Source organism: Chelmon rostratus, chromosome 3 (genome assembly GCF_017976325.1).
Source record: "Chelmon rostratus isolate fCheRos1 chromosome 3, fCheRos1.pri, whole genome shotgun sequence".
Classification (NCBI taxonomy): domain Eukaryota; kingdom Metazoa; phylum Chordata; class Actinopteri; order Chaetodontiformes; family Chaetodontidae; genus Chelmon; species Chelmon rostratus.
In genome coordinates, this window is record NC_055660.1 from 9,417,369 (window position 1) to 9,444,492 (window position 27,124).

Consider the following 27,124-nt stretch of genomic DNA (forward strand, 5'->3'; position numbering starts at 1 on the left):
CATGCGGGGGTCACCAAAATAAACTCACCAGCCCTTTGTTTCCGTCTCATCAGTGTGAGCTGCTGCCCACTTGCAGAACACACTTTAAATGGCACCAAATGCATTTATCATCACAACTGTAAAGCTAAAAATAACAACCTCTTGCTGCATGTCGGTGTAAAAGCTACATGCACTGTGACTTCTGAATTTGCTAAAACATGTTAGAGCATTTCACAGGGCATGTGAAGCAGGAGGCAGAGTGCTGTTTTCTGTGAATAGAGCCAGAATGTCGAGCTTGACCTTGCTTTAAACCGTCATGCACAAAACTGCTGCAATTACCACATTTAAATAGTGTAATAACTCACAGGTACCGTCATTTGCCCACTGCAGAAATCATATAAAAGAATCTGGCAATATGAGGTATGTGGAGAGCAGACATAACGCTGTTGTGTCACATTGTGCTTAAGAGGTCCATTATAAAGGAGAGACTGGCTGCTACCTCAAAAAGAGAGCCCTGAAACCTTGTAAGTTAACAGGAAGTGAGTGTTTGATGCCCAAAGAGATTTTGGGTGGCGTATCACTTTAAATTTTATTATCTCCAAGTCAAGCTACCCCGTGGTTGACCTTCTTTATGAACCCCTGGTTTTGCAGATCATAGTCATGGTGGCTGATTGTTTTAGTAGCGATTCAGCCTCATTCAGTGCTACAATTTGCATACATTTTAATAAATTTTTGTAAACAAGCCTCACTGAATATTTGACTGTTGTTTGTCTTAAAACACAGCAGAAGCATTTTCTTTTTTTTAAGCAAATATAACTCTATTATGAACTTAAATGCACTTCTGAGATAGATGTTCATGTTTGTAATTATAATTCGAGGCATGGGAAAAAAAGTGATTTAGTTGTGGGGTTTTGAGAAGATGCATTTTAGTTTGACTTCCATTTTCTCCTTGAAGGGATTTATTACAAAACACTTTATCCCGTCTTGGGGAGAGAAACACAGCTTGATATTTCTCACTCAATCTTTCAAAGCTATTTTGTAAGCAAAGGTCTAAACCTTAACCTGTGCTCGTTTTTTATTTTCATGCATGAAATCATTTGGTTTGAATCTGTATGAAAATCATGTGTTTTTTTTTCCATATGCTGTACACGTGCCATTGAAATAACACAACACACAATTATTTATGCAGAAAGAGGCGCATTGTCCTACTTTTTTTGATACGCTGTGCTTCACTAATTAGTGTTAAACCATTTAACTAGTACACTGGCTGGTTAGCAGGCTCCTGGCATGTTTTTTATATGGTCAACTGATAATGCTGCTGTTGATCTGCTTTCAGAGATGACTCCCTGCAGGCAAATGCGGCTCTCTTGTCCCACTGGGATACTGTCGCAAAATGCACTAAATTCACTTTATCGAGGCCTGTGATGAAATCTTATCACAGCATACGGTTCTTCACTTTGGTCTTCCATCTGTCACGCTTTAGCCTAGATCGGCCTGTATTACTGTCCTGACCCTCTTCTGGTCTTTTTGCCCTACAGAACAAGATCATCCTGGACCCTCTGACATTCAGTGAGGCTCGTTTCCGCCCCTCTCTGGAGGAGCGCTTGGAGAGCATCATCAGTGGTGCCGCACTAATGGCCGACTCTTCGTGCACACGTGACGACCGCCGTGAACGCATCGTGGCTGAGTGCAACGCCGTTCGACAGGCCCTTCAGGACTTGTTGAGCGAGTACATGAACAATGTGAGTTTCTTCTCTGCACACATGCTCATTTGAATACACAAACACAAGCACACACACACACCATGGAAACAGACACACATGCTGCTGATCTCCTTTGACCTACTTTTTTTTTTTTTGTTGTTGAAATACAGAACACACCTGTTACAACTCAACCTAAACTGAGTCTTGGAATCATGGAAGCTGCCGGCTATCGTTTGATGATGATTTAGCCTCTGCGGGCAATGGCCAATGTTTTGCGGCTTTTGGTATAACCAGCAGATAACCACATGATGGTGTGCTGTCATTGTCTGTCATTTGTAGTCCAATTAGCAACTTGAAATGCTTTCCGATGAAATTTCGGCTAATCTCTATTAACAGATATTTCTGCAGGTAGATTTTTAAAAAAGCTAACAAAAAGCTAAATCATCGTCAAACGTTAGCTGTTGGCCTCAGACATTGCTTTTCAGGTATTGCGCTCCGTCTCTTTTGCTGTAAACATGGACTCTTTACCTGCTACACAATATTGCTGAATGACATACAGTAACCACTGTTTTGAAGATTTTCATGTAAATATAGCCACGTTTAATGAAATGCAACATCACTTTAGCAAAACAACCTAAAAGCAACCAGCAAACTGTTATTATACATATTATAATATAGCCAACATCAGAGTCACTGGACCGGACATACAGTAGTGATAATTGTGTGGATTGCTGTGAGGCAAAAAAAAAAAAAAAAAAAAAAAAAAGCACAACATAACACTTGGAAAACATGACACCTGAGGACTTTCAGTACCCCCATAAATGTCCCTTTGGCTCCATACAGTATTGGTTATGTCATTTGTTGCAACTCCTCCTCCAGGTCAAACCATGTCTGGACTTTTCCTCTCCATTCAGTGAACCATTTCCTCATGCACCACTGTGATTGGCACAGCTGTTTAAATGATGAAACGCTGATTAATAATCACACACATTCACTTCATACTCTACTTCAACAGACCCTTTTGTGCATAGTGACTTGTGAACTATGTGCACTTTGTTGACATAAACATAAACAAAAATCATATACTGTCATTGACGCGCCCATGATTTATTCATTTTTGTTCGACTTTGCGATTGTGCCATCAAACCAAAGCCCAATTATTTCTGAAGCCTTCAGTGTCAGATCTATTAAATATCTGTGTGTTTAAAGTGTATGGCTCACTCCTGCATTTGTCTGCTTAGACATGTGCAGACGTTTTGATGGGCAGCAGTTTATTACAAAAACAACGTGCACCATGTCTTTCCCCCACTCGCCATTTACACTGTGCCCACCCCTCATCTAACTGTTGGCAGAATATTTATAGTATATCTGGTAACACACATTCATCTTTCACATGTGCACACACACATATCCTAGAACACGTGCATCTTAACTGTCTACCCACATAAAAATTGTGGCACAGTAAAATATTATTAAATGCAAATATAGCCACACATGTGGGGCACTTTATGCCAATTAACTGAATAATGACATCCAATTAACAAGCAAACCGTGATACAGCATAGTCTTATTTCACGACATACATTGCAAACCAACCATAATGGATGACTAAATGATGCACAGTACATGATAATAAAGAATAGCTCACTCTGTGTTCATGAATACACAAATAATAAAGGTGCAGAGGAACAAGTGTGGAGTTCCTTCTCAGCTCTCTTTACTCAAATAAATTGCACCAACGATGACCTCACTGCTTATTGAACAGGACTTGTTAGCCTTTCTCACATGAATGCTGTAATTCTAAGAATAACAGCAGGAATGGTACAAATATATATATGACTAAATACTGATAATGGCTATAATTATATATACTTATTTATTTGGTATTTAAGGATACTTTTGCCAAAGACAAGACTGAATGGAATTAATGGGACTTTGACATCCATTCTTTTTTGTGCAAGGTTCTCAAGTTAACATTGAGACACAGTCAACATGGCAACCTTTCAGGTGCCCTAAACAGAGCCATACATCACTGAAAAGGCAGAGCCTATAACTTCCACACTGGGGCACTTACTAGGCCAGCCTGAGCTCTTAGATAACTCCTAATGGGCCTTGACTGTTGGTGAGTTATTGCCTTGTTCAAAATGACTGTAATGTACCCATGTGTTCTACTAAACTGGGACTCAGAGTCCACATTGGACATTGAAGCCTGAAACAGGAGGTGTTAATACCTTAGTAATGCTGCTAGTGCTCCTCAGTCCTCTAATATGTTCTCTTAAGAATCTGCTATCCTGTGTCCTTTCTTCTCAGCTGTTTAGTGTTAGTTTTGTAAACCCTTTCTTGGGCCTCAGCTGAGAGTTTGCATGATTTTAAAAGTGAACTGGTGGTCTGAAGTGGACTATCAGTACTGCTGCTGTCTTAAGGAAGGAACCGGAGTGCTTATAAAGGACTGGAATTCTCCTTAAATCAAGGAATACTTCTCGTTCACCACTGGGAAAATGTAGGCCAGTCTAAGATCACCTCTCAAAGAAGCTGTTTTTAAAGTGAAGTTATTAGAAATAAACTAAGATAAACTGCAGTATTTACACCATTATTTTTGACTTTCGTTCTATGACCAAAATGAAATCTTCTGTGTGTGCAACCTGCTGATACTGCGCATTAAGGGTCGATCCAGCATGCATTAAGTGTCATTTGAGGCCATTGAGCAATTGGCAAGCCAGCTGTCTATTGATCCCAATAGTATCAGTTCTCCGGCTGGCAAAAAGCCCTGTGCAGTGCTCTGTAATCTTCAGCCTAATAACGTGTATTTGTTGTGGCATCTGCGCTCATAAAGTGGTCTAGAAACAATGGGGGGCTATTAGATAAAGGTCCTTATTAGATTAGAGATCCTCTCTGGCTGTAATAGAATATTAACAGTACAACAGCTAGCAGTAGCCTAGTTTTACACTCTGCATGTATGTGTCTGAATGCTGGGGGAAATGACCTTCATTTTTTGCGGAAGTTGTGCTTACTGGGTTTTTGGGGCTTTACTATCCTGCCGTGTTACACACTAGTTCTCCAATTTCACAACTTAAAGACAAAAGGGTGTCACGGTCTGCTTTTGCAATTATTTTGATATTTAGAGAATATTCTGGACATGGTAAACCACTTTAAACCCAACAAAAATGTCACCCATCATTCTTTTTTCCTTCTTTGTCTCAGAAAACTGACTTTTATAAGTATGATGATAGGTATTTAATATTATTGGGGGTTTTCTTTTCATTTTCATTTGCACAGTGAGGCAGCCAAGTAGTAGTTTTAATAGTTTTAAGTTCGATTGGTCGTTAAAAATATTTTTTTTTCAGTAAAAAGAAAATGAAGAGGTCGCTGCAGCTCTGTGACGTGCTTAAAATGCAGGTATGGTTCTTTTATTCGGAAAAACAGGGCAGCTGTTGTCTGCTCAGAGTATGGTATTAGATTAGAGTTTTTCTCCTTTTAATTGCTCTTGAAAAAACTAAAATCATGTGCATGTTTATGAGCACTCAGATGCCCGTCTTAAGGCAAGGCAGCTTTTTGCTAAAGTAATTGTGCCTTGGTTCATTAGGCCCATGAGTTGTGTTTCAAAGGCTACAGCTGGGAGATTGCTGACAGCCTCTGGCTGTCCTAGCAAAGAACAGAGAGTAAATCACAGAGACTCAAAGAACAAAATGCTTCCACTTCTCAGATCAGCATCCCCCAATGAGGGTTAATCAACAACCAAGAGTGAATAATTGAGGAAATCGTTACCAAGGCTACTCACAAAGTGTATTATTTAATAAATAATGTAGATGCTTAAGATAGCTGTAAGTCTCAAAATGAATGTTTGCTAAGCCTAACCCCTGGACCAGCTACTGTATATGACATTAACACAAGATGTTTATGCCGAGTTGTACAGTTTCAGACAATGAAGTAACTTACATTTGTTTTTTTGGTCTGTTTCATGGTCAAATGTAATTCATGGTATTCATATGCAATACCCTGGCTGAGATTTCCTTTATGTGATTGTCCTGCAGTACTGTCAAAATATTAAGAGAACAGCTTCAAATCGCAATTGGCAGATTCAGGCACCGTGGGATCTCTGAATCATCTATTTACCTCTGTGCCACATATAAAATTCTCTGCTGACAATTTACAGCTCACTTACTGACTGCTGAAAGAAATCAGCTAGGTAAAAGTCTATCCATCTGTCCATCTGTCCATCTATCTATCTATCTATCTATCTATCTATCTATCTATCTATCTATCTATCTATCTATCTATCTCAGTCGATTATGAAAAGTAATTGGTTCTTGGTCAATGAAGTGGATTCCAGCTGCAGAGGCTACAAATAGTTCCCCACTCAATGTGAAATGTATTCTTTAAGAATATCGTTTGTCACTGAAACATCCAGAGACATAATTCTCGCCAGCAAAATGCGACCAGCTGCTGCAAAGTTGCTCTTTGCTGTACAGTGAAAGTCCTTTTGTGTAAAGTTTACTGAAGTAATGTAAACATCCGCTCGCCCTTATGTTTCCTCCTTCGTCTTCATTCAGTCATACACACACACACACACACACACACACACACACCCTCCCTCTCCCAACACACAAATTTTTATAGGAAGCTTGAACCACAGCACAAGGTTAATCAATGTGGTTGCTGGCAATAAATTAGGTTCAAGTGACAGGAGAATGTCCATACCTGTCTCAGCTGCTGGTGATCTGTGATTGGTGACAGCAGGCCCGGCTCCCTGGCTGGTGCTGAATCATCAGGAGCAGCTGATTTAGTTACGGCAGCTCCGACAGGGCCAATCTATCAATTGATCTGGGGAGTAATGCATTGCCAGCTTGGGTCAAGGGAGCCTGGACAGAATATAGCCATAGCCAGAAACCACGGCAGGTGAAAGGGGCAACTCGGCGGGCCTGTGAGCAGCAAGGATTTAGGGAGTGTGATGGCGAGCGCGCTAATCTCACTGTTAGCTGGATGTGGCAGATAAAAGTAAACAGGGGTTGTGAGGTAGGATGATCATTAGGAAGAGACTGATGGCCCTCTTGCTCACACAGCTCCTCCGGGAGTTGCAACGCATAACGCTCAATCAACAATTTGGCTGACTGATCACATACTGTAAAATGTGTGTGTTTCTATGTGCTTGCGTACTCCACATCAGATAATATCTTCACCATTGTCTTAAAAATAAAAATGAGAGTGTTTGGGCAAAGAATAGGAGAGGCTTAGTGAGGCTGGACAAAGCTGACAAACAGTGAGCATTGATGGGTGCAGGGAAGGAAAGGTGTGGAGTGATCAATAGTCAGCCTCTGGGCTAAAGGCCATTTTACTGTATACCTAAAAAAAGAAGTGCTGTTCGGGCAGTCTGAGAGCAGTGAGAGTCCCTTTCCAACAGTCAGATACAGGTAGGTAGCACCACACCATTGCTGAATTGCAGCAGTTGTGTGGTGCTTTACTTTGCTGCACTTTCAAGATACTATCTACTGTTGACGCATGAGAAAGTTTTGAGAGAGAAATATTGCAATATTAATGAACCCGTGAAAAGTGTTCTTCATTTTCGTTAAGTCAAATCAAGATGAAATCTGTTGCGTATGAACACTTAATGAATGAGGCCCTGTGGCTGCGCAAAACTCCTCTTCCCGTCTGAGACCATCTTGTCTCAAATGAGAAGCATCGGTCTGGCAACATAAACCACCCGCGGTTGCCCACACTGTCTCTCCTCATTGTCAATAAACCTCCGCACAAAGATTTTGTATGTAACAAAAACCCTGCCAGGACAGTGCCAAGCTACCACCGCAAAACACAGAGCGAGCTGGCCGTTGTTTTGAGTATCACTCAGCGCAACATGAGCTCAGTGTCACAAAAGTCTGGATTTGAAGAACAGAGCTGAACAAAAAAGACCTGATCAATATTTCTTCCGTCCCCTTGCTCCTCTGATGTGCTCCACTGTCCATCATCCTAAGATAGCTGAAGGGCACAGCTGTAACAAATGCAAGGAGGCTGAATTTACCTTGACAGGGTTTTCTAAGGCTAATTGGGTGTGTGGGGGGCATCAAAAATGATGGCACTGATACGTTCTGTCACAGCGGACTAGGTCTTGGGCCACAGTTTCAATCCATGGCTTTCGTGTTTGGGTCTAGACTGTTGGTTATGTCATAGTCAAGTGATAAGTGTGATAAAAATCTTTTAATCTAGAATAACTGCACTAGAAATACATCTAATAGCCCAACAGTAGCTAATTGTTATAACTATTGCCTACAGTGAGTGTATTGTTAGTATAGCATTAGCCTATAGCATTAGCATTTAATTAATGCATTAACTGCAAATTTGTCAGCTAACTAGTCACTCTAAATATACATTCACACAAAGTGCGGACAAGGCTAATCAAGGGTGTTAAACAAAGGAATAGTGGATGTAAACAGTGTCAGGATGAACACTGCAGGCAGCTGGGCCACTTTTATATCCGTCTGTTTTTTCTTTTTTTCTTTTTCCTACACCAACACAGGCCAGCTCATTACATGGCCCTTCTGCCGTATTTTTTCCATGTTGTTATTTCCCAAAATATAGACGATCCAATGTCCATGTCTCTGTCACTACTGAAAAAAATGAATGCATAACCCCTCCTCTTCACTCAAAAGTCTGTGCAGTTACAAGCTTACACACAAAGCAAAAAGGAAGCAAAATGGTGTGTTTTGAGCTCCGGCCTGTCTTCCTTTCTCACCCACATTCTGCCAGTTTATTTTAATGAGTGTAGACTGACCTTTTTATACCTTTTTTTATGGTGCCGCAACCGCATAGTAACTAAACGATTAAGCAAGTCTTATATGAGATGTGTAGTTATAGCAGAAAGATGTGTTTTTTACAGGGAGTTTACTAACCCCTCACAATCAAACAGCAGATGTTCTTCATGAATATGATGTCTGGTAGGAAGTGTGGTTGGTATGTTGAATTTTTGTTTATTAGCTAACCCACACACAAATTGCGTTGTTCATCTGAACATGCAGCAGCAAACATTTAGCAGTTTGACGAGTTTGCGCCCACTAATGGTTAATATTTGTACATGTGAGAAGACATTCAGTAGTAATTCCAAGTCTTACTTGTTGTTGTTCCTATAAAAAATATTTGTGTCAACCTGGATCACAAAGCAACTAGTGGTCACACTTTAAATTAAGTTACGCATATTCACTATTAACTAGTTGCTTTTTACCATGCATATTAGTAGCATATTGGCTGTTTATTTGTCATTATAAAGTCCTAATTAGTGCCTTATTATCTTGGTTAGGTTGTTAATGGTAAGGAATAGGTTATTCAGATTAAAATTCATGTATAACAACTTCTACTTACTTCTTCTTACTATCAATAGCAGTAATTAGGAGGTTACTAAGGGAAAACTAGTTAATGACTAAGAGGTTAAACAATATGGTCATGCAGAATAACCCCTAAATTCTACCAGGCATGGCTACACCACCTTCTAGCAACGATGAGGCTGGTGGGGATGATTGCCGCCATTCTAGAGAATGCTTGCGATTCTACCAGGCAAGCCATGGCACATTTCAGAAGTGTCCCAGAAGTGTCTCTCCGCTCTGCTCCGCTGAGAATACCCACCTTGTCTATTTTTGACAGAAGCTGCGCAAAGCTGCACAGAGCAGATTGAGCCAGGCACCAAGTTGGACTCAAGAACGGCGTAGAGAATCTGGTCAATTTTTCCTCACAGTAATAACCATTCAATTCTGTAGCCTACTTACCATGATAGAAGCACAAAAATCAAGAACAAAAGTGCGTTGCAGCCATGCCTGGTGCCTTTGGCTAAGGCATTAATACATGCTTTCAAATGACTAATGAAGAGCCAACGTGCTACTAATATGAATGCTAATAAGCAACAAGTTAATGGTGAATGTATGAACTGCTGCTTACCAAATGCTCTTTCCCACAGCAATTCATACAACCTTTCCTCAGCACAAAATGAGTCTTTTAGTTGATCCCTGTGTAAAAGTAAAAATTAAATGATGAGTTACTGAATTTCCATCATCTGAAGTTTGAAGACTGGGCACGCACCGCAGTTCATACTTTTGATGATAATCGTCAGTACACAAATGTACAATGGCTGCTAGATCTCACTGCGGTAGACAAATAGAGTTTATCAGATCATATTAATAAGGCTATCATTACAATGGCACAGCAGGGTTTGGGATATAAGCAATAAGCAGTATACAGCACACCACTAGAGATGTGTGCGGTGAGGATCCACTTGTGCTGTGGACGGAGAGAACCCACCAATACCCAGAGCTATAATGTCGGCCTGACATTATCTGTGCGTGCCCACTTCTTTGGTGCCTGCTGTGTCTCTGTGCTCTCCCTCACTCCTTTTTTTCCTCCCTTCTTGCTGACTCTCTCTCTCTGTCTCTCTCTGTCTCTCTTACCCATGCTCCCCCCCTCACTCTCTCTCCTTTTATTTCCAGTGAGACGGTTGGTTACACGAGTGTTGTTTAAATGCAAATAACATTGAACGAAATTCCCATCAATTATTTGTATGTTCCCTTTCATTTGACATCTGTGGTTGTAGACCCCAGAGGTGTCCTTATTACTCTAAGCCCTTGATTTTCTTGTCACACTCATGCCACACAATAGTTGTTTGGGTCCTGTTTTAATGCCAGCGTTAATCAGAGTCCTTAAGAAATTAGTGATCTATTTGCAATACCTCTTCTCTCTCTTTTTTTCTTTATTCCATTTGTTTATTCCTTTCTTTTTTACAATTGTCCTCACATCATGGTCCCTCCAGACTCAGCACTTATACCCCGTTAAGTGTCCCAGGCCCAGCCATAAATCATTGGTTCCCCACAGCGTCCCATGCCCTCCCTCCCATCTGTCAACACCTAATGCGCCACACGACAGGCTGCAATCCACTGTGCACCAACACCACTCACTTTGAACAACTTAGCTTTCTCAGCCATTGAAGGTTGGCTCAAAGATATAGCCCCTGAAGGGGATTGACCAGAAGGCCCAGGTAAAAACTGTAAGTCTATTTAAGGCCCCCTGGAGACCCGGAGTTCTCCTTTATTCCCACCACTTCAGTCTGAGAGGGAGTTGGAGACAGCTGAAGCAACTGACCCACAGTGAATGTCCTCTACTGAGATAGCAAGGCCGCCTGCCTGTGGGTGGACCAAAGCTCAGAGAGACTCCCTGCTGTGAGAAATTCACCAAACAACCTGTAAGGTTTAAGACAGATCTTTTTTTGATGCAACTTGGCCTAATTCCATCCATGTATGGGGCCATTCAGGTATGTGGGGTTGCAGTATTTTTAGAGATTTTTCAGTGCTGATTAGGAAAATAAACATACCATCTTACAGACACTGCCACCTACTGTGCACACTTACCACCGGCTTGAATCAACTTCTCTCTGTCTTTAATAAAACCTGAACATACGCTTCATGGAAAGCAGTTATTGAATGTCTGTTATGTTACATTGCTTTGCATGTTATCTACCACAGACAAATAATTTTGTCCAGGCAATGAGCAGCCTGCTTCTACAATCCTGAACAAACACAAATCAAGATTGGTTCCAGTCCACTGAATTTAATAATGCAATGATATTCTTTACAATTCATATTATCTTCCCATGTTGCTCTCACAGCCAGAGTTTCAGCTCTTATTTGGGTGTTTTTCTGCTTCTCAAAGTTTTTGTTTCTGTTCATGATTTTTGATTATCCATGCTCTTAGAAAATTGTTCAGAATTGTAAGTAGGCATGACAAGTGAAGAAAAGTTTATCTGCAGTAGCAACACAACAATACATTCATTGAGGTCCATGATGTGTCTCTTGGGGATTTTTACAGTGCCGACTCAGTAGTGTTATGCAGCTCCCGCTGGGTTTTTGGCCATGCATTCATGTTGCAAACCTCCCACTCCTGCAGACACAGTGCTGGCCATTGCAATAAACTTCAACTTCAAAAGTCATATTTCCAGAAGAAGATGCTTTTTGTTTTGGTGCAATTATATTTATTTTAAAAATTATACTGCCAATAAACGTATCAGCACTAATGCCCAGATACACTGTCCACTGTGTTTGGTTAGTATTATAGGGTCTAATGTTTGCCAAAGAGCAGTAGACTGACGAGAATGCAGGGAAACAAGTCCATAGACCATGTTCATGGTCTGCAAATGCTTCAGCCTTGGAGACATATTCCACAAAGATCAGTCTTAAAATGTTATTGAATGAGATTCAAGAAATAAATTCAGTCTAATAACGACAAAGACTGCGAGAAGTGGTTGAATATCTGCCGCGGTTTAATCGGGACATCTGGTTGCCCTTCAATGCTTATCATTCAGTTTCAATGATGATGCGTCCACAGAAGCCTCAGTGTCCTGTTTTGAGCTGACATGAGCAGGAACTGACATGGTCTTCTCCTGCTAGAGCCCATCAGCTTTTAAGTTTGACAAGTTGTGTATAAGGAAACCTTTCCATACAACACTTTTTGCATGTGTGTGGCATTTCTTTTAGCTGGAATGAGCCCTGTTAAGTGCCTCTGACCTCTGTAATCTAGTTATTTTCATGCACTTGACAAAGACTCTCAAAGGAGCTCATTTATTTTCAATTAGTTTTCCTAACATGCACCCCTCATGTCAAATTTACATCAGGATACATGTGCAGTGCTGTGCCAGGAGCAGGCACGATCAGAGCCTGAGACACGAGGAACACACAAGTTAGTTTTATATGCAGCAGGAATGGGAGGATCAAACGCGTTGTTTACCTTGAGGTGTGAGTTTGCCCAAACTGCAATAAGTCCCTGCCACCTGCAGGTCATAATTTAACTAAGCCAGTGAGGCTGCATCTTCTTTTAACATTTGTTTCACATACAATATTAAAATTGTATTCTCTGACATAAAAATACTTTATTTGTCATACTTTATTCAATTTTTTATTTAGACTAATTATTAACACACATTACCGCTGTTACTAAACTTTGTGACTAATTCTGGATTTCCCTTTAATGGCTTCACAATAAAAACCTTCCAGTAGTTTACCAATGAAAAGCTTTTTAACATCAAGCAGCCGCAGAAATTGTTTGCTTTGCATGTGTGGCACCTTAACAGCAGCAGACAGAAGTACAGCTCTGATCAATAGCACTGCAAATGCCTGATTGTTGATGGGGGTTAGCGGGTGCTTTGTTATTACTGGGTGGTTTGCCCACTAATCTCTGTGGTAGAGGAAATGGTGAATAGCAGTGCTAATGATATCAATAAAGAATCGTTAGCTGGTGCGTTTGCAGTCAACACGGCTCTGTCTGATGAGTTCTGCTAAGACCTATGTTATGCTATGCAATAAAACAGTGGCATGCACCCCCATGTCTTCGGAGGGGTGAGAATAAAAAAGAGGCACCTTGAGCATACACAGGGTTTGGTATAGTGTAAAAGTGTTTAGCATTCACTTTTGTCATAAAGTCAACCTAAGCCGGCTCTTAAACTTACCAGAGAGGCACGTTGCTAACCGAAATGGCACTTGGGCTTACCAGATGTGCATTTGGGGTAAACATGGGCCATCCTGATGGATATTTGAGTAACACTTTGACTGACCGTAGAGGCACTTCAGAAGTACTTGGGCCAACCAGACACGCTATTCAAGCATACCTAGTCTGTACAGAAGGGCCAATCAGTGGGGCTCAGGAGACCCCTTTGCCTGAGCAGTGAGGCATTTGGCCCAAACATACAGCAAGGGCACTTGGGCTGACAAGAAGGACTTCTAAAATGCCCGTAAGTTCTTTTTAGGGCACAGACATACATTTTTAAGGAAAGGGTACCTCCCCAGGCATGCCCCCAACACCCCACCCCTGCCCACACCTGTGCACACTAGTGCACAGAAATACTGTATTTCCTGTATTTTTGAGGTGGGGCCCAGGACTACCCTTCAAGCCTTTCACCATCTGTATCAGATAAAGTTTTACGTGGGCTGATTGCAGCAATTGAATCTGGCAAGATTTTGCAGGGTTTGTCAAAACGTTGCCAAATAAAAAAACCCACTGAACCTGAAGGTCATTTGGACTTGATCAATAATGTCCAGCTTACGTCAACTATTATTGGGATCCGCACATAAGATAGTCTATTATATCCCCTGAAGTCTTTGAAGTGATTTCTTTAACACCTCATGCATCTGATAACAACAACCCCCAAGATGAGGCTTCTGTTTTGTCTGTGTGCCTCCCAATTGTGCAAGGGGTAGCTATAATATCAGCAACAGAATGCTGTATGCCATACTCTCAATTACAATTATGCTTTGCTCTGTGGCTGGAGAAGAAACAGAATCCTCTGTAGGCGGTAGCAGGCAACCATCACATGGCTGTCTGAACGCCCTTATGTACCATCTCCGATTGAGGTGATCGGATAAATGAGACTTTAATTGGGTTTTTAGGCTAAGTAATATTAGGAGATGAGATAGAATTATCTGGGAACATATTAATGTAATAAAAAGCTCTCAGATCTGGCAGCTCTATTGCATTAGAAAGCTGCCAGCCCTTCTCCTCTCTTCTCCCCTCCCACCAATGCCAGTCCCCCTCAAGGGCTTGCTGCTTTGAGCAGCGCTAACATGATTGACATTGATAGCTGGATCAAACTATGGAATCAACCGTAATATCATTAAGTGAGCAGACATGGAAGCAAAGACCTGGGCTCTAACTGTATTAGCTGCTACATATGTTAGGGTTATGGTTGCAGGGGGCTAAATGCTCTGGGAAATCAAGCATGCAAGCCACAATTTGTTGAAAAAGTGTGCCTCTGTGTATGTGTAACCTTTGTGCCTTTGAATGTGCACGGCTCAGTGTGTATGCAAATGCATGGGTGTGTGCACATCACATAGAATAAATCCTCTTGGTGCTTGCTTGTTAATATTGTCAATCCTGGTGCCCTTTTGCACAAAAAAAAACACTTCATCATTTTACAGACATAAATTGAGACCTGCACATGTTTCTATGTGTCAGCTGTTGATGAGGATTAGTTATACAGGGTATCCACATGTAGCTGTGAGCAGTATTCTGTTACAATAAATAGGAGCTGTTCTCACCAACACTGTCAGATGCCCTGGTATTAGAGAGCACAGCTAATGAAATAGCCTCGAGTTGTCTTCCACCTTCCTTTTTGCTCCGGGAAGCTTCCCCGCCAGCCTGCCAACCATGTCACCCAAATTCCAAAGAGCATCTTTGAAATACTTCTGGTTTTCTGTTCTACAAAATGGAAATACTAAAGGTTGTTGTCTTTATTAAATAGAAGTACAGAATCTGGAATGTATAAAATATTAACTGCAAGTTTGAGAGTCATTGTGGAGATGTGACTTCATTTTTTCCGAAAACTACATTGTGTCTGCTAGTCACCCACAATAACCTAGTTTGCAAAGGACAAACAATGTTCATTCAAACAGTTTGCGATTGAACTAAGCTTTTTGATCTAAATAGCTTACAACTTTATTTCCCAACAAAAGTGTTCCCACTTTTTACTGTTTAGCATTGCTTCTGCTTTGTGGTATGCTGATCAAATATCAAATAAGTTTTCTTCACTACCCTGTCGAGAGTGACATTTTGCAACAGTCGCCTCATTTTCCAGACGTTGCTAATTTGGAAAATATTTGTGATAAAACCACAATAATTGTCTATTTTAATTCTCGTAAAGTTTGTTTTTTTCTTGTTCACACCATAGAAGGCAAATGGTTTGTTGGCGTGTCAGACAGGCAGTCATCATGGAGCTATAGATATGCAATCAGCTTTCTAAAATTTAGAATTATGGGGCTGGCGAATCACAAAGTTAATATAAAAGTGCAGTGTTCCATCTTCACTTTTCAGTGTTTTGTTCTCTGTTTCTTTGTTCCCTAACCCCCACTCCTGTAAGGTAAATAAAAGCTGTAAAGTACTGTGAAGTTTAATCAGCTTCTTTTACGTTGTGGACTTTGCAGGCAGAATTCCTGACCCTGAGTCCTGGAAGGCTAATTTGTAGTGAAGCACATAAATCAGCATGCAGCCTTGCACACAATGTTTTTTTTTTTTTTTTTTTTTGCATACCTTCCATTATTCCTTCCATATTTTCTATCTTTCTCTCTTTCCTTTAGACTTATCTCGCTTTTTTGTCTTTCTGTGTGTTCAATCACATTCCTTTACCCTCACTCTCAGCTCTCTTCTCTGTGATTGAGCAGTAATGGGAAATATAGTGATGCCCCAGTATAAAGCTTTTGCCCCTTCTTATGCGAACAGCCGACTGCCCTCCATGGCCTCACCGTCAGACTCTTATATATAGTTTCTGTTCTACAGTCAGCTTTTGATGACATGTACAGACCTTGAGACGCCTCCAAATTCCATCATAATTTCACCACTATCACTCGAAGCTTTTTCATGTTCCAATTCCAAACTGAGGGAGACTCTGAAACAATGAAAATGGTGATTCCTGCAATGATGCATAAGTGTCTCTGTCATTTCTCATCTCTGTCTCTCTCTCTCAGTGTTTGTTCTTATAAGGATCTGCGTGAACAAGAAGTATTAGCTGCTAGCACCCAATTATTACTGTCTGGACCCACTGAAGGATCTATGGGAGGGCAGAGATGAATGAATGAGAGGAGAGCAAGATAAGAGAAAGCATGGGTGCAACGTATGAGCAGAGCCTGAATTCAAAACATTGCATTAACAGTGAGAACACGTTCCATGGATGGAAGGGAAAGGTATATATGCACATTTGAAATTAGCAGTTAATGCTGTAGTGTAATAATGTAGTGCAAATACAACTTACTTCCTACTATTTTATCATGTCCCTGGACTAAATGATTCTCTTTGTAAGAGAGACAAAGGCACTTATGGTGCAGGCAACACATGTTCCAAAATGTGCCAAAACTAAAGAAGAACAATATCGGGAGAGCAAAATAAACAATCACCAGAACAAGAAGCTGCATGGAACACTGCATATTCAAAAGGAACAACAACAACAAAACTTAAAAAGCAGGAGGGAGGTCACATACAAAAGATAGTCCAAGTCCATGTGAAACGCACTATAGAACATAGCTTTTAGAATGCATGATACAAGATTCCAATGCAATGGAGGCAACAATCACTTCTATAATCCAAGAAGGCAAACCGTTACGCATTGGTACTGATCGTGGAGAGTTTGTTGCTTCAGGGCAAACTGCTGGAGTCCTTTAAAGGCGTACTTGAGTTCAGGAGGGTAGTTTAGGCCTCAATCAGATTGGCAGCCGCAAAGACAGTTATCCAAATGCGGACAGTTATCCACTGCGGTCTCCTCAGTGGATGCCTGAATGAGAGCTTCATGATCTGCAACTGGTAGAATGCACATTTACAAAATAAATCACAATGACATGGAATAAAATACACACGTGCACTGAAAATATTCATAAGAAATATATGAAATAAAGTCAGATATAGTCAGGAGTGCACTTGCAAAATGACGGGACAGGGTCTGACGGGAGCCTTTGAAGTAAAAATTTCATGAAACACACTCACATGCCATATGCATGTTGAAAGAGTTGTCGGCACGTGTAATTATTCCTCCTGTCCATTCAGGCTGTGAAGTGAGCCCTTCACATCACGACCACAGACTGACTGACTGAATCCACAGGCCTCGTTCTGAAGTTCAGATGAAGACAATATGAGGCCTGAGTTAGAAAATCATGCGGTATCTGTTTTTTTTAGTAGGCTACAACTGGATTGTTCTGGTTTCCATAGCTGGGGATCTTTTTAGAGCTGAAATATAAAATATAAAACCTTAAAATATTGAACCATAATAAATGAGACTCACTGCCTAGTAGTAAGGGTAATTCCAAGTCCCTTAGCTCTCATCCTAATTCAACATCGTCATTATTAGAATCCCTATATCTCACTCATATTTTAACAGCCATATGTACAGCAACAGAACAGAATGCCCTGCAAAATTAAAAGGCGTTAAACACCAATTAAGCTTCGATGAAAGTCAGTGAGCTGGAGTCAGATCGAGAGGTGTTGATTGATACAGCCGCCGAATCATTACACAGCCGATGAATATTTTATTGTCGAAGATTAATTTTAGTTGCCGTTGTGCATGTTGCTGAAAGTCATGTAACATTTTAAATTGTTTGTTTTTTCTGCCCCAAAATCTTATTTCAGTGCCCACATATTTAACTCCATACATTTAATTATCTATACAATAATAATAATAGAAATGTTATTTCTTTTTCTAGCTTCTTGAAGCTTTTGATGCTACCATTGTCCTGTCCTAACCATCGATTTGTCCTAACTTGTCAAAACTTGTCACACAGCAGGTCTAACAAAGCCATCCAGTGTACCTCTGGATAAATGAAGTGCAAGACTGTTAAATTTACTCTAAAAATACATGTTTTCACACATTTTGTAAAACATTAACCTTAACTGGATAACGGCTTAGTGAAAATGTCCACCTCTGACCAGGAGGCAGGGCTTTCCATTTTGAACAAAACCTAACCTTGTACACTCATCTCAATATTATTGAGACTCGCAGAATTTACATGCATCAATATTAAATGAATTCTACAAGAGTGAAGCATGCTTGAAAAACAATGAATGAATTGTGTACACTAATGGCATATGTGTAACCTGAACAATCTGCCATCGCCTCTTTTTCACTGGGGGTGAAGAAAGTGGAATAAATATGTTAAATGATTAAAAAAAAAACAAGTCAGAGCTTCATGACTGCGAGAGAGAACTACTTGATGATGCAAGTCACATAGTCATTGAATACACTGAACATAAAAAAATCTTAAGGTGACATGAAAGGTCATGTTAGTTCAACAAATAATAGATTAGTGTATTGAACATGAGCATGAACAAGTTTTTTCTTTTTTTTCCGTTTAAGGTCAAACTACAAAGCCTGAGAAGGGAAAGGAATTGAGTGGAAATGAATGGGGAGCGTGGCAGTGCACTTCAGAATTCAATCTTGAAACGACCTTGCTGAAAGTTTGCTGACAATTTTGCAATGATCATGAATAAGGAAATGACCTCAAATACCTTCAAGCCTAGTGAATTTTCTTAAAAGCACTGCATTACTCATGTACTAAGCATGCTAGAATCGAAACGCTTGTGAGATGTTGATCATATTTTCTCTAACATGACTGTTTAGTCAGAGGAAGTGAAGAAATATTCTCTTACTTCATTTTTGTTCACTGAGTACTAATCAATTTAAAGTTATCCCTTAACTTCATTACATACATCGCGAAACAGGCAACCAGATGTAGCATGTATTGTATTGATTCGTTGGCTCCCTCTGCTTTTTATTATATTGTTACTCTGCAGCAGAATCAAATTTCATTACACCCTTTAGATCCATATAACAGCACAAGCTCATCTTGGTGTCACTAATAACGTGATTACTTAGATGAAGAAAAGGTCTTAAATGCTTTTTCATGGCTTCTGGGTGATAATTCCCTCAAGTATTGGTAAAATATGAGTGACGGTAGTGTCAGGGAAGAATGAGAGGGGGCTGTGCTGTTTGAGCAGGTTTTATAACTCACTGACCTTTTCAAGAAATAGATTGTTGTTCTGTTAAATCATGTACTCTATAGACACCCAGTTCTCTCCTGTTCTTTTATAATGCATTATTGATTTTTGTTAGCTTTATTACTCTACTTAAAGGCCAGAAAAAAGCACTTGCAGTTCCATCTCTAGGAAAGGATGGACATGAAAAATTAGTTATTTTCTGTTATATCAAGCCTTCATGATTTACTATGCATAGATACAGTGCATTTCATTTATGACAGAACTTGACAGGTTGGTAACAAATTGGCTTAGCGATTAGGATGGCTTTGATTGATTCTGAACAGCTTGATTTTCTTCCTGGCTGATTGACTTAGTTTTTCATTTCTATTTTTGTCATTCTTTTTTCTTTAACATTTGCCACTTGCCCTTGTTTTGAACTGATCTTAGGAAAACAGCTAGCTCTATGCCTTAATTTACCATCTATGCTGGCGTGATTGTTGCTGCAAATGCATTCTCCAGAGGGCCCTCCCACATACATACACCCACACAAATACATTTGCACACACACACTCAGTCATAATCTAACATGAAAATGATTGATTCCTGTGTGAAATGTCACTTTTAACAAGTCATTCATAAATTGAAAAAAAAAATTCCACAGCAGCAGTGATTGCTTAGTAGCTTCTAACCAATCAAAGATTCCCACCCACCATCATTATTTGAAACCACCACCAAGACCCATTATTACGTGTGGACAGTAATCAACAGTCTGAAAATGTAGGAATCTCTTGAAAAAGAGATTGTGTATGTGTGTGTGTGTGTGTGTGTGTGTGTGTGTGTGTGTGTGTCAATTTCGCAAGATACAGACTTATTCTAGGCAGAATAATTCTTACTGCTGCAGGTCAGAAACAAATCCGGGCTGCTGTCAAAGACTCAGCTTTAGTACATGGGGCAATCTACAGGGTGAGCTAACAGGGGTGCACCTAAACGTCTGGGCTTGAATGTTCTGCCTCTATTTGAGCCTTATTCAAAAATCCAGCTTTGAAGAATAGTTGGATTTTGGCGTAGCATCAGGCCTACTGGAGCTACAAGACTTCATATACATTTCAGGAAGTAACAGATTTGACACGCAGTATAACTTGACATTTTACGCACACAGAATCTGACATTTTGAAGCACATGAAGCCGGCTTTTTTTTTTTTTCATGGCAACATGAATATCAGCACAAGCTTCACTGCAACATGCTGGTATGTTACTGACCTTGCATGTTCTTTGCCTGTTTGCTTGGAAGTTGCATGTAAGTGAGGTGTCGGTAAAAACTGGGTCTTTGACATTCTGCTGAGAATAGGCCTCATTCTTCAAAACATGCAAGTTCTAAATCTGTGTGTAAGACATGCCTGTATGCGCAAGAAAGTTAGTATTAATCAAACACATATACCACATGCACACCTGTAAGCAATGAACAATGATGAATCCTACTTGTTCTACAACCATCTGCTTGTGCAGAAATAGGCTTATTTGCAGAAGCAAACACCCTCAATTTCCCACAAAATGTAAACAACATCCTTTAAAAATGTCCTAGAAGCCTGAATGTAGGACAGCTTTAGAAAAATTTGAGCAACTGAGACAGAAAAGGCAGACAGCCTTAAAGAACAGAAAGGTTGAGGGACTGCTAAATCTATCTCACCCATGAATATAGACTGTATACTGTAAAAGCAAACAAACAAAGTCTAAATATGAGAACTGGTGCAAAATGCCATCAACACCCTGGTTATTAATATATGCACATTTAAACAAACAAGACGGAACTGATAAATTTGATCCTACATGTCGAGACAAGTGCTTAAACACAAAACGGTTTGTACGCTAAGCTGAATGGAAATGCACACCATTACAAGATAATGCTGAACATTCATAGTGAAAACCCTCATCATGTATTGCCCAATCAGTAGATGCATTTAAATTGGCAAAAAACATCCAACTTTTAACATTGCAGCCACTTCAAAACAGAGCTTTTGATTAAACACATTTCATTTTCAGTTTTCAGAGGTACATGATGTATCATGAGGCACTGGCTTTGACTGTAGTCTTAGCTTAATGACAGACCTAATAAATTGTTCAAAGAGATAACGTCCTGTCTCTCTCCATCTGTCATAGCCTTGAAGCCTCAGATTGAGGCTTCGGTGGTAAGAAATCAGTATATATTGATTTCTTACAGACAGATAGACAGATGGACATATAGATAGATAGATAGATAGATAGATAGATAGATAGATAGATAGATAGATAGATAGATTTCTTAAAGATATCTCAGAACATAGCCACATGCCTCAGTTGTTGCATCTATTAAGGTGAGTTGGCCCCCTGGTGAACCGTGCTGGCATATGGCCGAACCAAGTTGCTGGCCCCTGCCCTAAAGCCAGGACGCAATTTGGCACTGTGTCCTGGCATTAAAAGACTGCACTTATTGGCCTGATTGGGTCTGATAGGCACACTGTGTGAAGCCATAACTGCTTCACCTTGAGTCTAGTTTTAATTAAATTTGATGTCTGTGTGTAAATCGCGGGGGATGTGTGGTATTCGATTTTCAAAACTATTTAAGGTCCAAAGTTGCTTTCATGATTTTTTTTCCTCCTTCCCAGCAGTTTGCCTTATCTCATGTTAACGAGTCCTTCGTTTTCTATTTCCTTCCACCTGATGCTGTTTTTCAAGTGCGTTCCTCTCCCCAGAGAATACTGAAATGGTGATGACCTAATTTGCATGAGAGGATTTGTAAAATGGGGCCAGAACTGGAGTCTTCTGCCTGTGTTAATCTTTTAGTGTGTGGTAATGCTGGCCTTAGTGGATTTTTGACCTGGGACTGTACCTCATTAGTTTTTCTTTTTTTCTCATCGTTTGAACCACACATATAAACACACACAAGCGTGGCACAGAGAGAGAACAGCATGCTAAAGTAAGCTGACAGAGGCCAGTACAGGCACCTGTGGTGTTAAAATGGGTTTCTGTAACTCGGAACGAGTGCAGAGAGGACAACAGCATGTCCCATTTTGACTATGATCCTGTGCTAATATAAAACCACACACAGCTACTGATAATATCGCTTCAGCTCCATGACTAAGACACAGCTGTATCTTGGAATGAGACAATTTAGAGAGGAGAGAAAAAAGGCCAAAAAGTTTTCTTTATGCAGCTGTGTCACATGTTCCAATACTCAAACGTTGTGAGATGGACAGTCCAGCATAATCACTCTAATTTTAGCTTCTGCAATTTCTTTTAAAGTTTCATGAACTTAGTTATAGCAACAATTACAGAACCTTAATTGAATTTCTCTGTGTTGTTTAAACATGCTCATTTCAAGATATCTTTCAACATACGTGCACAGAGAGACGAGAGCTTCTCCCTCCGTCCTGAACAACCTCTCACCACTTTGTGCTTAGCCATGTTGGCACCACACAACTATGTGTAATCATGTGTGATCAACATAAATGGAGCATGTGAGAATTCACACCACTAAGTATGTGAAAATCAGCCCGAGGACACTTGTTGTTTGCAGTGAAACTGTAGCTGTCAGATAGTTTAACCTTACAAGAGCCTTGGCTAGCAGCACAGTGAACCTCAAGAAACAGTCTGAGGCACAGCTCCGAACGGCACTGAGCTTGGCCTTAAGTAGGACAAGAGAGCTCTGCAGGCTGGTGTTGAAAGTGAAACGATCCCTCCAGGAATTTTCAAATTTGCAACCGCACAATTTCTTTCAGTCTGCACTTCATCTGAAATATTGCAGGGATTTGCACTTTTTATAAATCAACAGTTTCTGCTCAAGTCTGTGACGTCATGTGGCGAGCTTCAGTTTTTGCAAACCGATGCAATTTCAGCACAATCAGTCGTGTATTCAAGGATCCGTCATTGAATGTGAAATCATAACTAATAAACTAGTGTTTATTATGTTTACTCGTGTATGTTTTCCTCAGAGAATTTGTTTTATCAACCAAGTGTACAGAAATGTAGAGAGATTCAGTGAACCCCAAAGCAATGCCTGATTTGCTGTCTACGTCTCAAGTGATCCAGTTTTGACCACCAAAATAATATCTTTTTGTCACTCAGTCTTGTGGTATGCCATGATGGCTGACATTTTTTAATTTACTGTAAATAAGAATATAGCATGTGTCTGCCGTAAGGCCTGCTCTTTGATCTGTTCGTGTGCCGTATTCGCATTTTCCTGGACCTTCATGCCTTCAAAAAGAGACCCTTTCTTTCCTTACACCCTTGACCTTCCACAGGTCACTGCATATGATCGTCCACATGGTAAACATTTAAACTCTCAAATGTCCCCAGGAGTCAGCAGTTACACCACATTTGACAGTTAGTTAATACAACTTGCTGCAATATTTTTAGACAGAAATGGGTCAACTTTTACATTTTCATTTCCTTGCTGTCTTCTTGCTAATTTCAAACCCAGGGTGCAGCTGTATGAAATTCAAAATATTACTGAATGACGGTTCCTCTTTTTTTTTTTTTTTTATTGGTCATAAACAAGTAGACACTCTTGATTTTCCTAACAAGCTACTTGGGGATTATCACTACACAATTAAAAATGAAAAAAAGAAGACAATACATGCGAACAGTCAATTCTCAAGCAATTACTGCAAACACATACAAATAAGTTATAGCTGAGTGCAGGTTTATTGTGCATCTTTCATCCATATCAACAAACTTTTGCTTGGCTTGTTTTACATTTTCCACATTCCCTTCTTACAAACTGTACTTTTAAAAACCGACTGTGCAATGGGTAGTTTGTTTAAAAGCAAGATAATCCCACCTCTGTGCAAAGTAACAGTGAATGTGGCATAACTCACGTTGGAAGAAAGGTCTTTCTAAAAGATGTTTTCGTATAATTTCTCTTTGTCACAATGGTGTATTCCCTTCACACAGTGAGCTGTGACTCTTCTCACTTATTCTGCAATGGTTGCTCACATGCCCTCACAGAACAAAGCCCTGCTACTGGCTACTTTCATTTTAGCCTTTTCATCCCGCGTCTCTGATTCTGATTGTGATTGTTAAATAAACAAATGTCAGGTGACATGTCAGAGGCCTGTGAGTATAGTTGGCCCTCTATCAATTACCCGTGGCAAACTATGTTATGCACACAGTCAGGTCGAGCTGGTCCACATGTCTCCAGCCAAACATGTATAGAAACCTGACAGTAAAATGTCACCTCTGCCACTTTATATTATGTACACTGTACAATGGCCTATAGATTAGATGGAATATAGCAGACATTGCTGTTAGCTGCTGCTGCAAATTTTCTGTTCAACAAGCGTAACTGTATGTAAAAGTATGTAACAGTGTTTGGAATGAACTGAAAAATGAAAGGAACCGAGGACAGACTTCTTAGTGTCCTCTGTGTGAGACGGCACATATAAAGAACAAAGTCAGTTGTCCTTTCTTCACATTGATGCTTTAAGTGTGTGATTGCTGCATTTTGCACCTCCAGGAAAAGACCTTTGTGTATTGTGCCCATAATCACTTGTGCATTTTCCCTGATGTAGTGAAGATAAATCAGTGCAGGATGTAGAGAAGGCGTCGTGTCCCCCCAGAGAGAGCTACTGCCTCTTGCTCAACATAGCATAAGCATAAAACCTTTGTTTTGTCACATCTTTTAACATGTCTCAAAGTGAAAAATTAAGTTTATGATTTGGCAGGTAAATATGCATTCATGAAGCTCATCATGCCAAAGAAGAATAATATGCATGCAAAGCATGTCACCAGATGAATGTCCAGACCAAATCACATAATGCAACTGTTTTTCAGACATGTGGTTCAAGTAATGTGTGTTGGTAGTGTAGTCATTGGTTTCCCAACCATTTCTGTTGTATTCACAGTGGAGACAGCAGGATGCACTGTATGCACCGAACAAGCCAAGAGGGATGATTTCAGCCTGACAAAAATACAAACCAGGTGTTTGATTTGCCGGCAGTCTAAAGAATTTGTAATCCAAATGGGCATATTTGAGCACTGGAAGATTTGTTTACCCCACAAGGCGTGACTGAAAAGTCCTGACAAGTGTGGTCTCAGAGTTTTACATTTGGACAGCTAGTCTAGTGAGGTACGAGGAACATCTCGGAATCCTAACTCAGCATTTCCTGCACTTTTACAACGTTTTTTCATTGCAGCTTTTGTGGTAATTGCTGTAAAAGAATATTCACAATGCACCAATGCTTTGTTAAGCTCTTTTTATTCAGCCAGTGTCAGCGAAATCAAGATATCAAGACGTGAGAACAAACTACTTACAATATGTACAAGATCACAACTAAGACAATGCCGTCACAAAAAGCAATTGTCGCGGACACACACACACAAACACTAATTACAAACGAGAAACTAAAACAATGAAATCCCACAGAGGACTGGCTCTCTTCTTGCATTGCATCCCTGTAGTGACCCAAAGGGTCAGTACAGGGATGATACGAGGAACTACTGAGGCAAACCTATGCTGTGACCCGGTGTCATGTTTGAATTCAACTATGTTGATGTAAAAAATCCTAGAATCTGAATCGTTTCTGTTGCTGTCTGTTGCTTTCTAGATCCCAGAGCTTTTTCATCACAACACTGAGTGCAACACATAGCATCCATAAGCAAGCATAGGTAATGCATTGGATTTTATAATGCACTTTTTTTCTGTTTCCAAAAAAAACACAAACATACTCAGCCCCAGCATAAATCCAGTTTGTCTCGTCTAGTTTATTAGCAAAGTTTTCATCATGACTTTAATATGCATGCCGTAGCTTTGTCTTTAGTCATATTTCCTACCACTGCAAGCATAATAATTGCAGACTATATTCAAATCCTGTGAAAAACTAAAAAAAAAACATTAGAACAAAGTGTGGGAATGAGTGGGAACCATGCCGACAGACACCTCTATGCGCATGTATAGACACGGTAATGCTCGATATCATCTTGAGAAGTTCAAGTTCACAAAGATAAATTAAGCTTACTGTACAGCATGTTTCCAGCTAGCATGCGGTGCTTATCTCAATATAAAGTATGAGACACAGGCTAAATGCCTCCCAGTCCATCTTTTTGTCGGGCTTTTGCGCAAGCCTTATCATGAACAGTTTTATGTGAGCCTCGCAAATGGAGGGCAAATTATCGGTGCATTTTATTCAGAATACACCTGCAGAAGAGTCACACTTACATTGCAATAAATACAAAAATCCCACAGAAAGCTCTCTTGGTTTACATTGCCTGTAAATCCAGTTTCCTGACTTAAAGCTGTTATCATGCCCTGTCCCCTTCTCACTGTCTGTGGCCATGCAACAAGCTGTTTCAATGACAATGATACAAACATGGCATCACTCAGGCAAATACAGTGGGACATAAATTATTCTGCCCCGTAGGCATGCAGCACCGGTATTACAGTGCATATGGAGTAGATAGGATTAAGCGAACTCTGCAAATTTGCTTTTTGCATTTACCTACATATGATAGTTTCCATATGATCCTTGACATTGAAAAACATTTTCTTTTTGAGCAAAAAGGCAAGCTCACAAAAGATCACATTTTTTTTCTCTTTTGAATGTTTTACTTCGGCATTGAAATGGCATAACATGAAAGAGAGGAAGAGAGCAAACAGCGCTTATTTGAGGTGCACTGAAATAGCATCAGGGAGGCAAAGCGGCTCAGTGTTTGGAACTCGCTGCTTAGCGCTAACCCAGGGTTTATCATTCAACATTCACAGAGCACAGCAAAAAGTGATTTTGTGAGGGTCAAGGTCAAGGTGGATGTCTGGGCTATTTAGCACCTGTGGCCCAGGTTTGGATACCTTTATCAAGTTGTCGATGCAATGTTTTTATTATATAACTATAATCATGCTCTTTCTCTGACCTTCACAGATTGATTTTAGCTACTTTAACAAGAGCGACACATACGCAGGGATGAAAACTCACAGTGAATTTGTTGTAGATATTTACAAGGTGATT

The 27,124-nt window shown here is 40.1% G+C and overlaps 1 protein-coding gene across 1 annotated transcript in view; it reads left to right on the forward strand.

Annotated features, from left to right (window-relative positions):
* ctnna2 (catenin (cadherin-associated protein), alpha 2) overlaps nt 1-27,124 on the forward strand; it is a 312,264-nt gene that overhangs the window by 91,628 nt on the left and 193,512 nt on the right. The window contains exon 7 of the mRNA XM_041964876.1: nt 1,518-1,721. Within this exon, the coding sequence (XP_041820810.1) occupies nt 1,518-1,721 (204 nt within the window). The remainder of the gene's footprint in view (nt 1-1,517; nt 1,722-27,124) is intronic.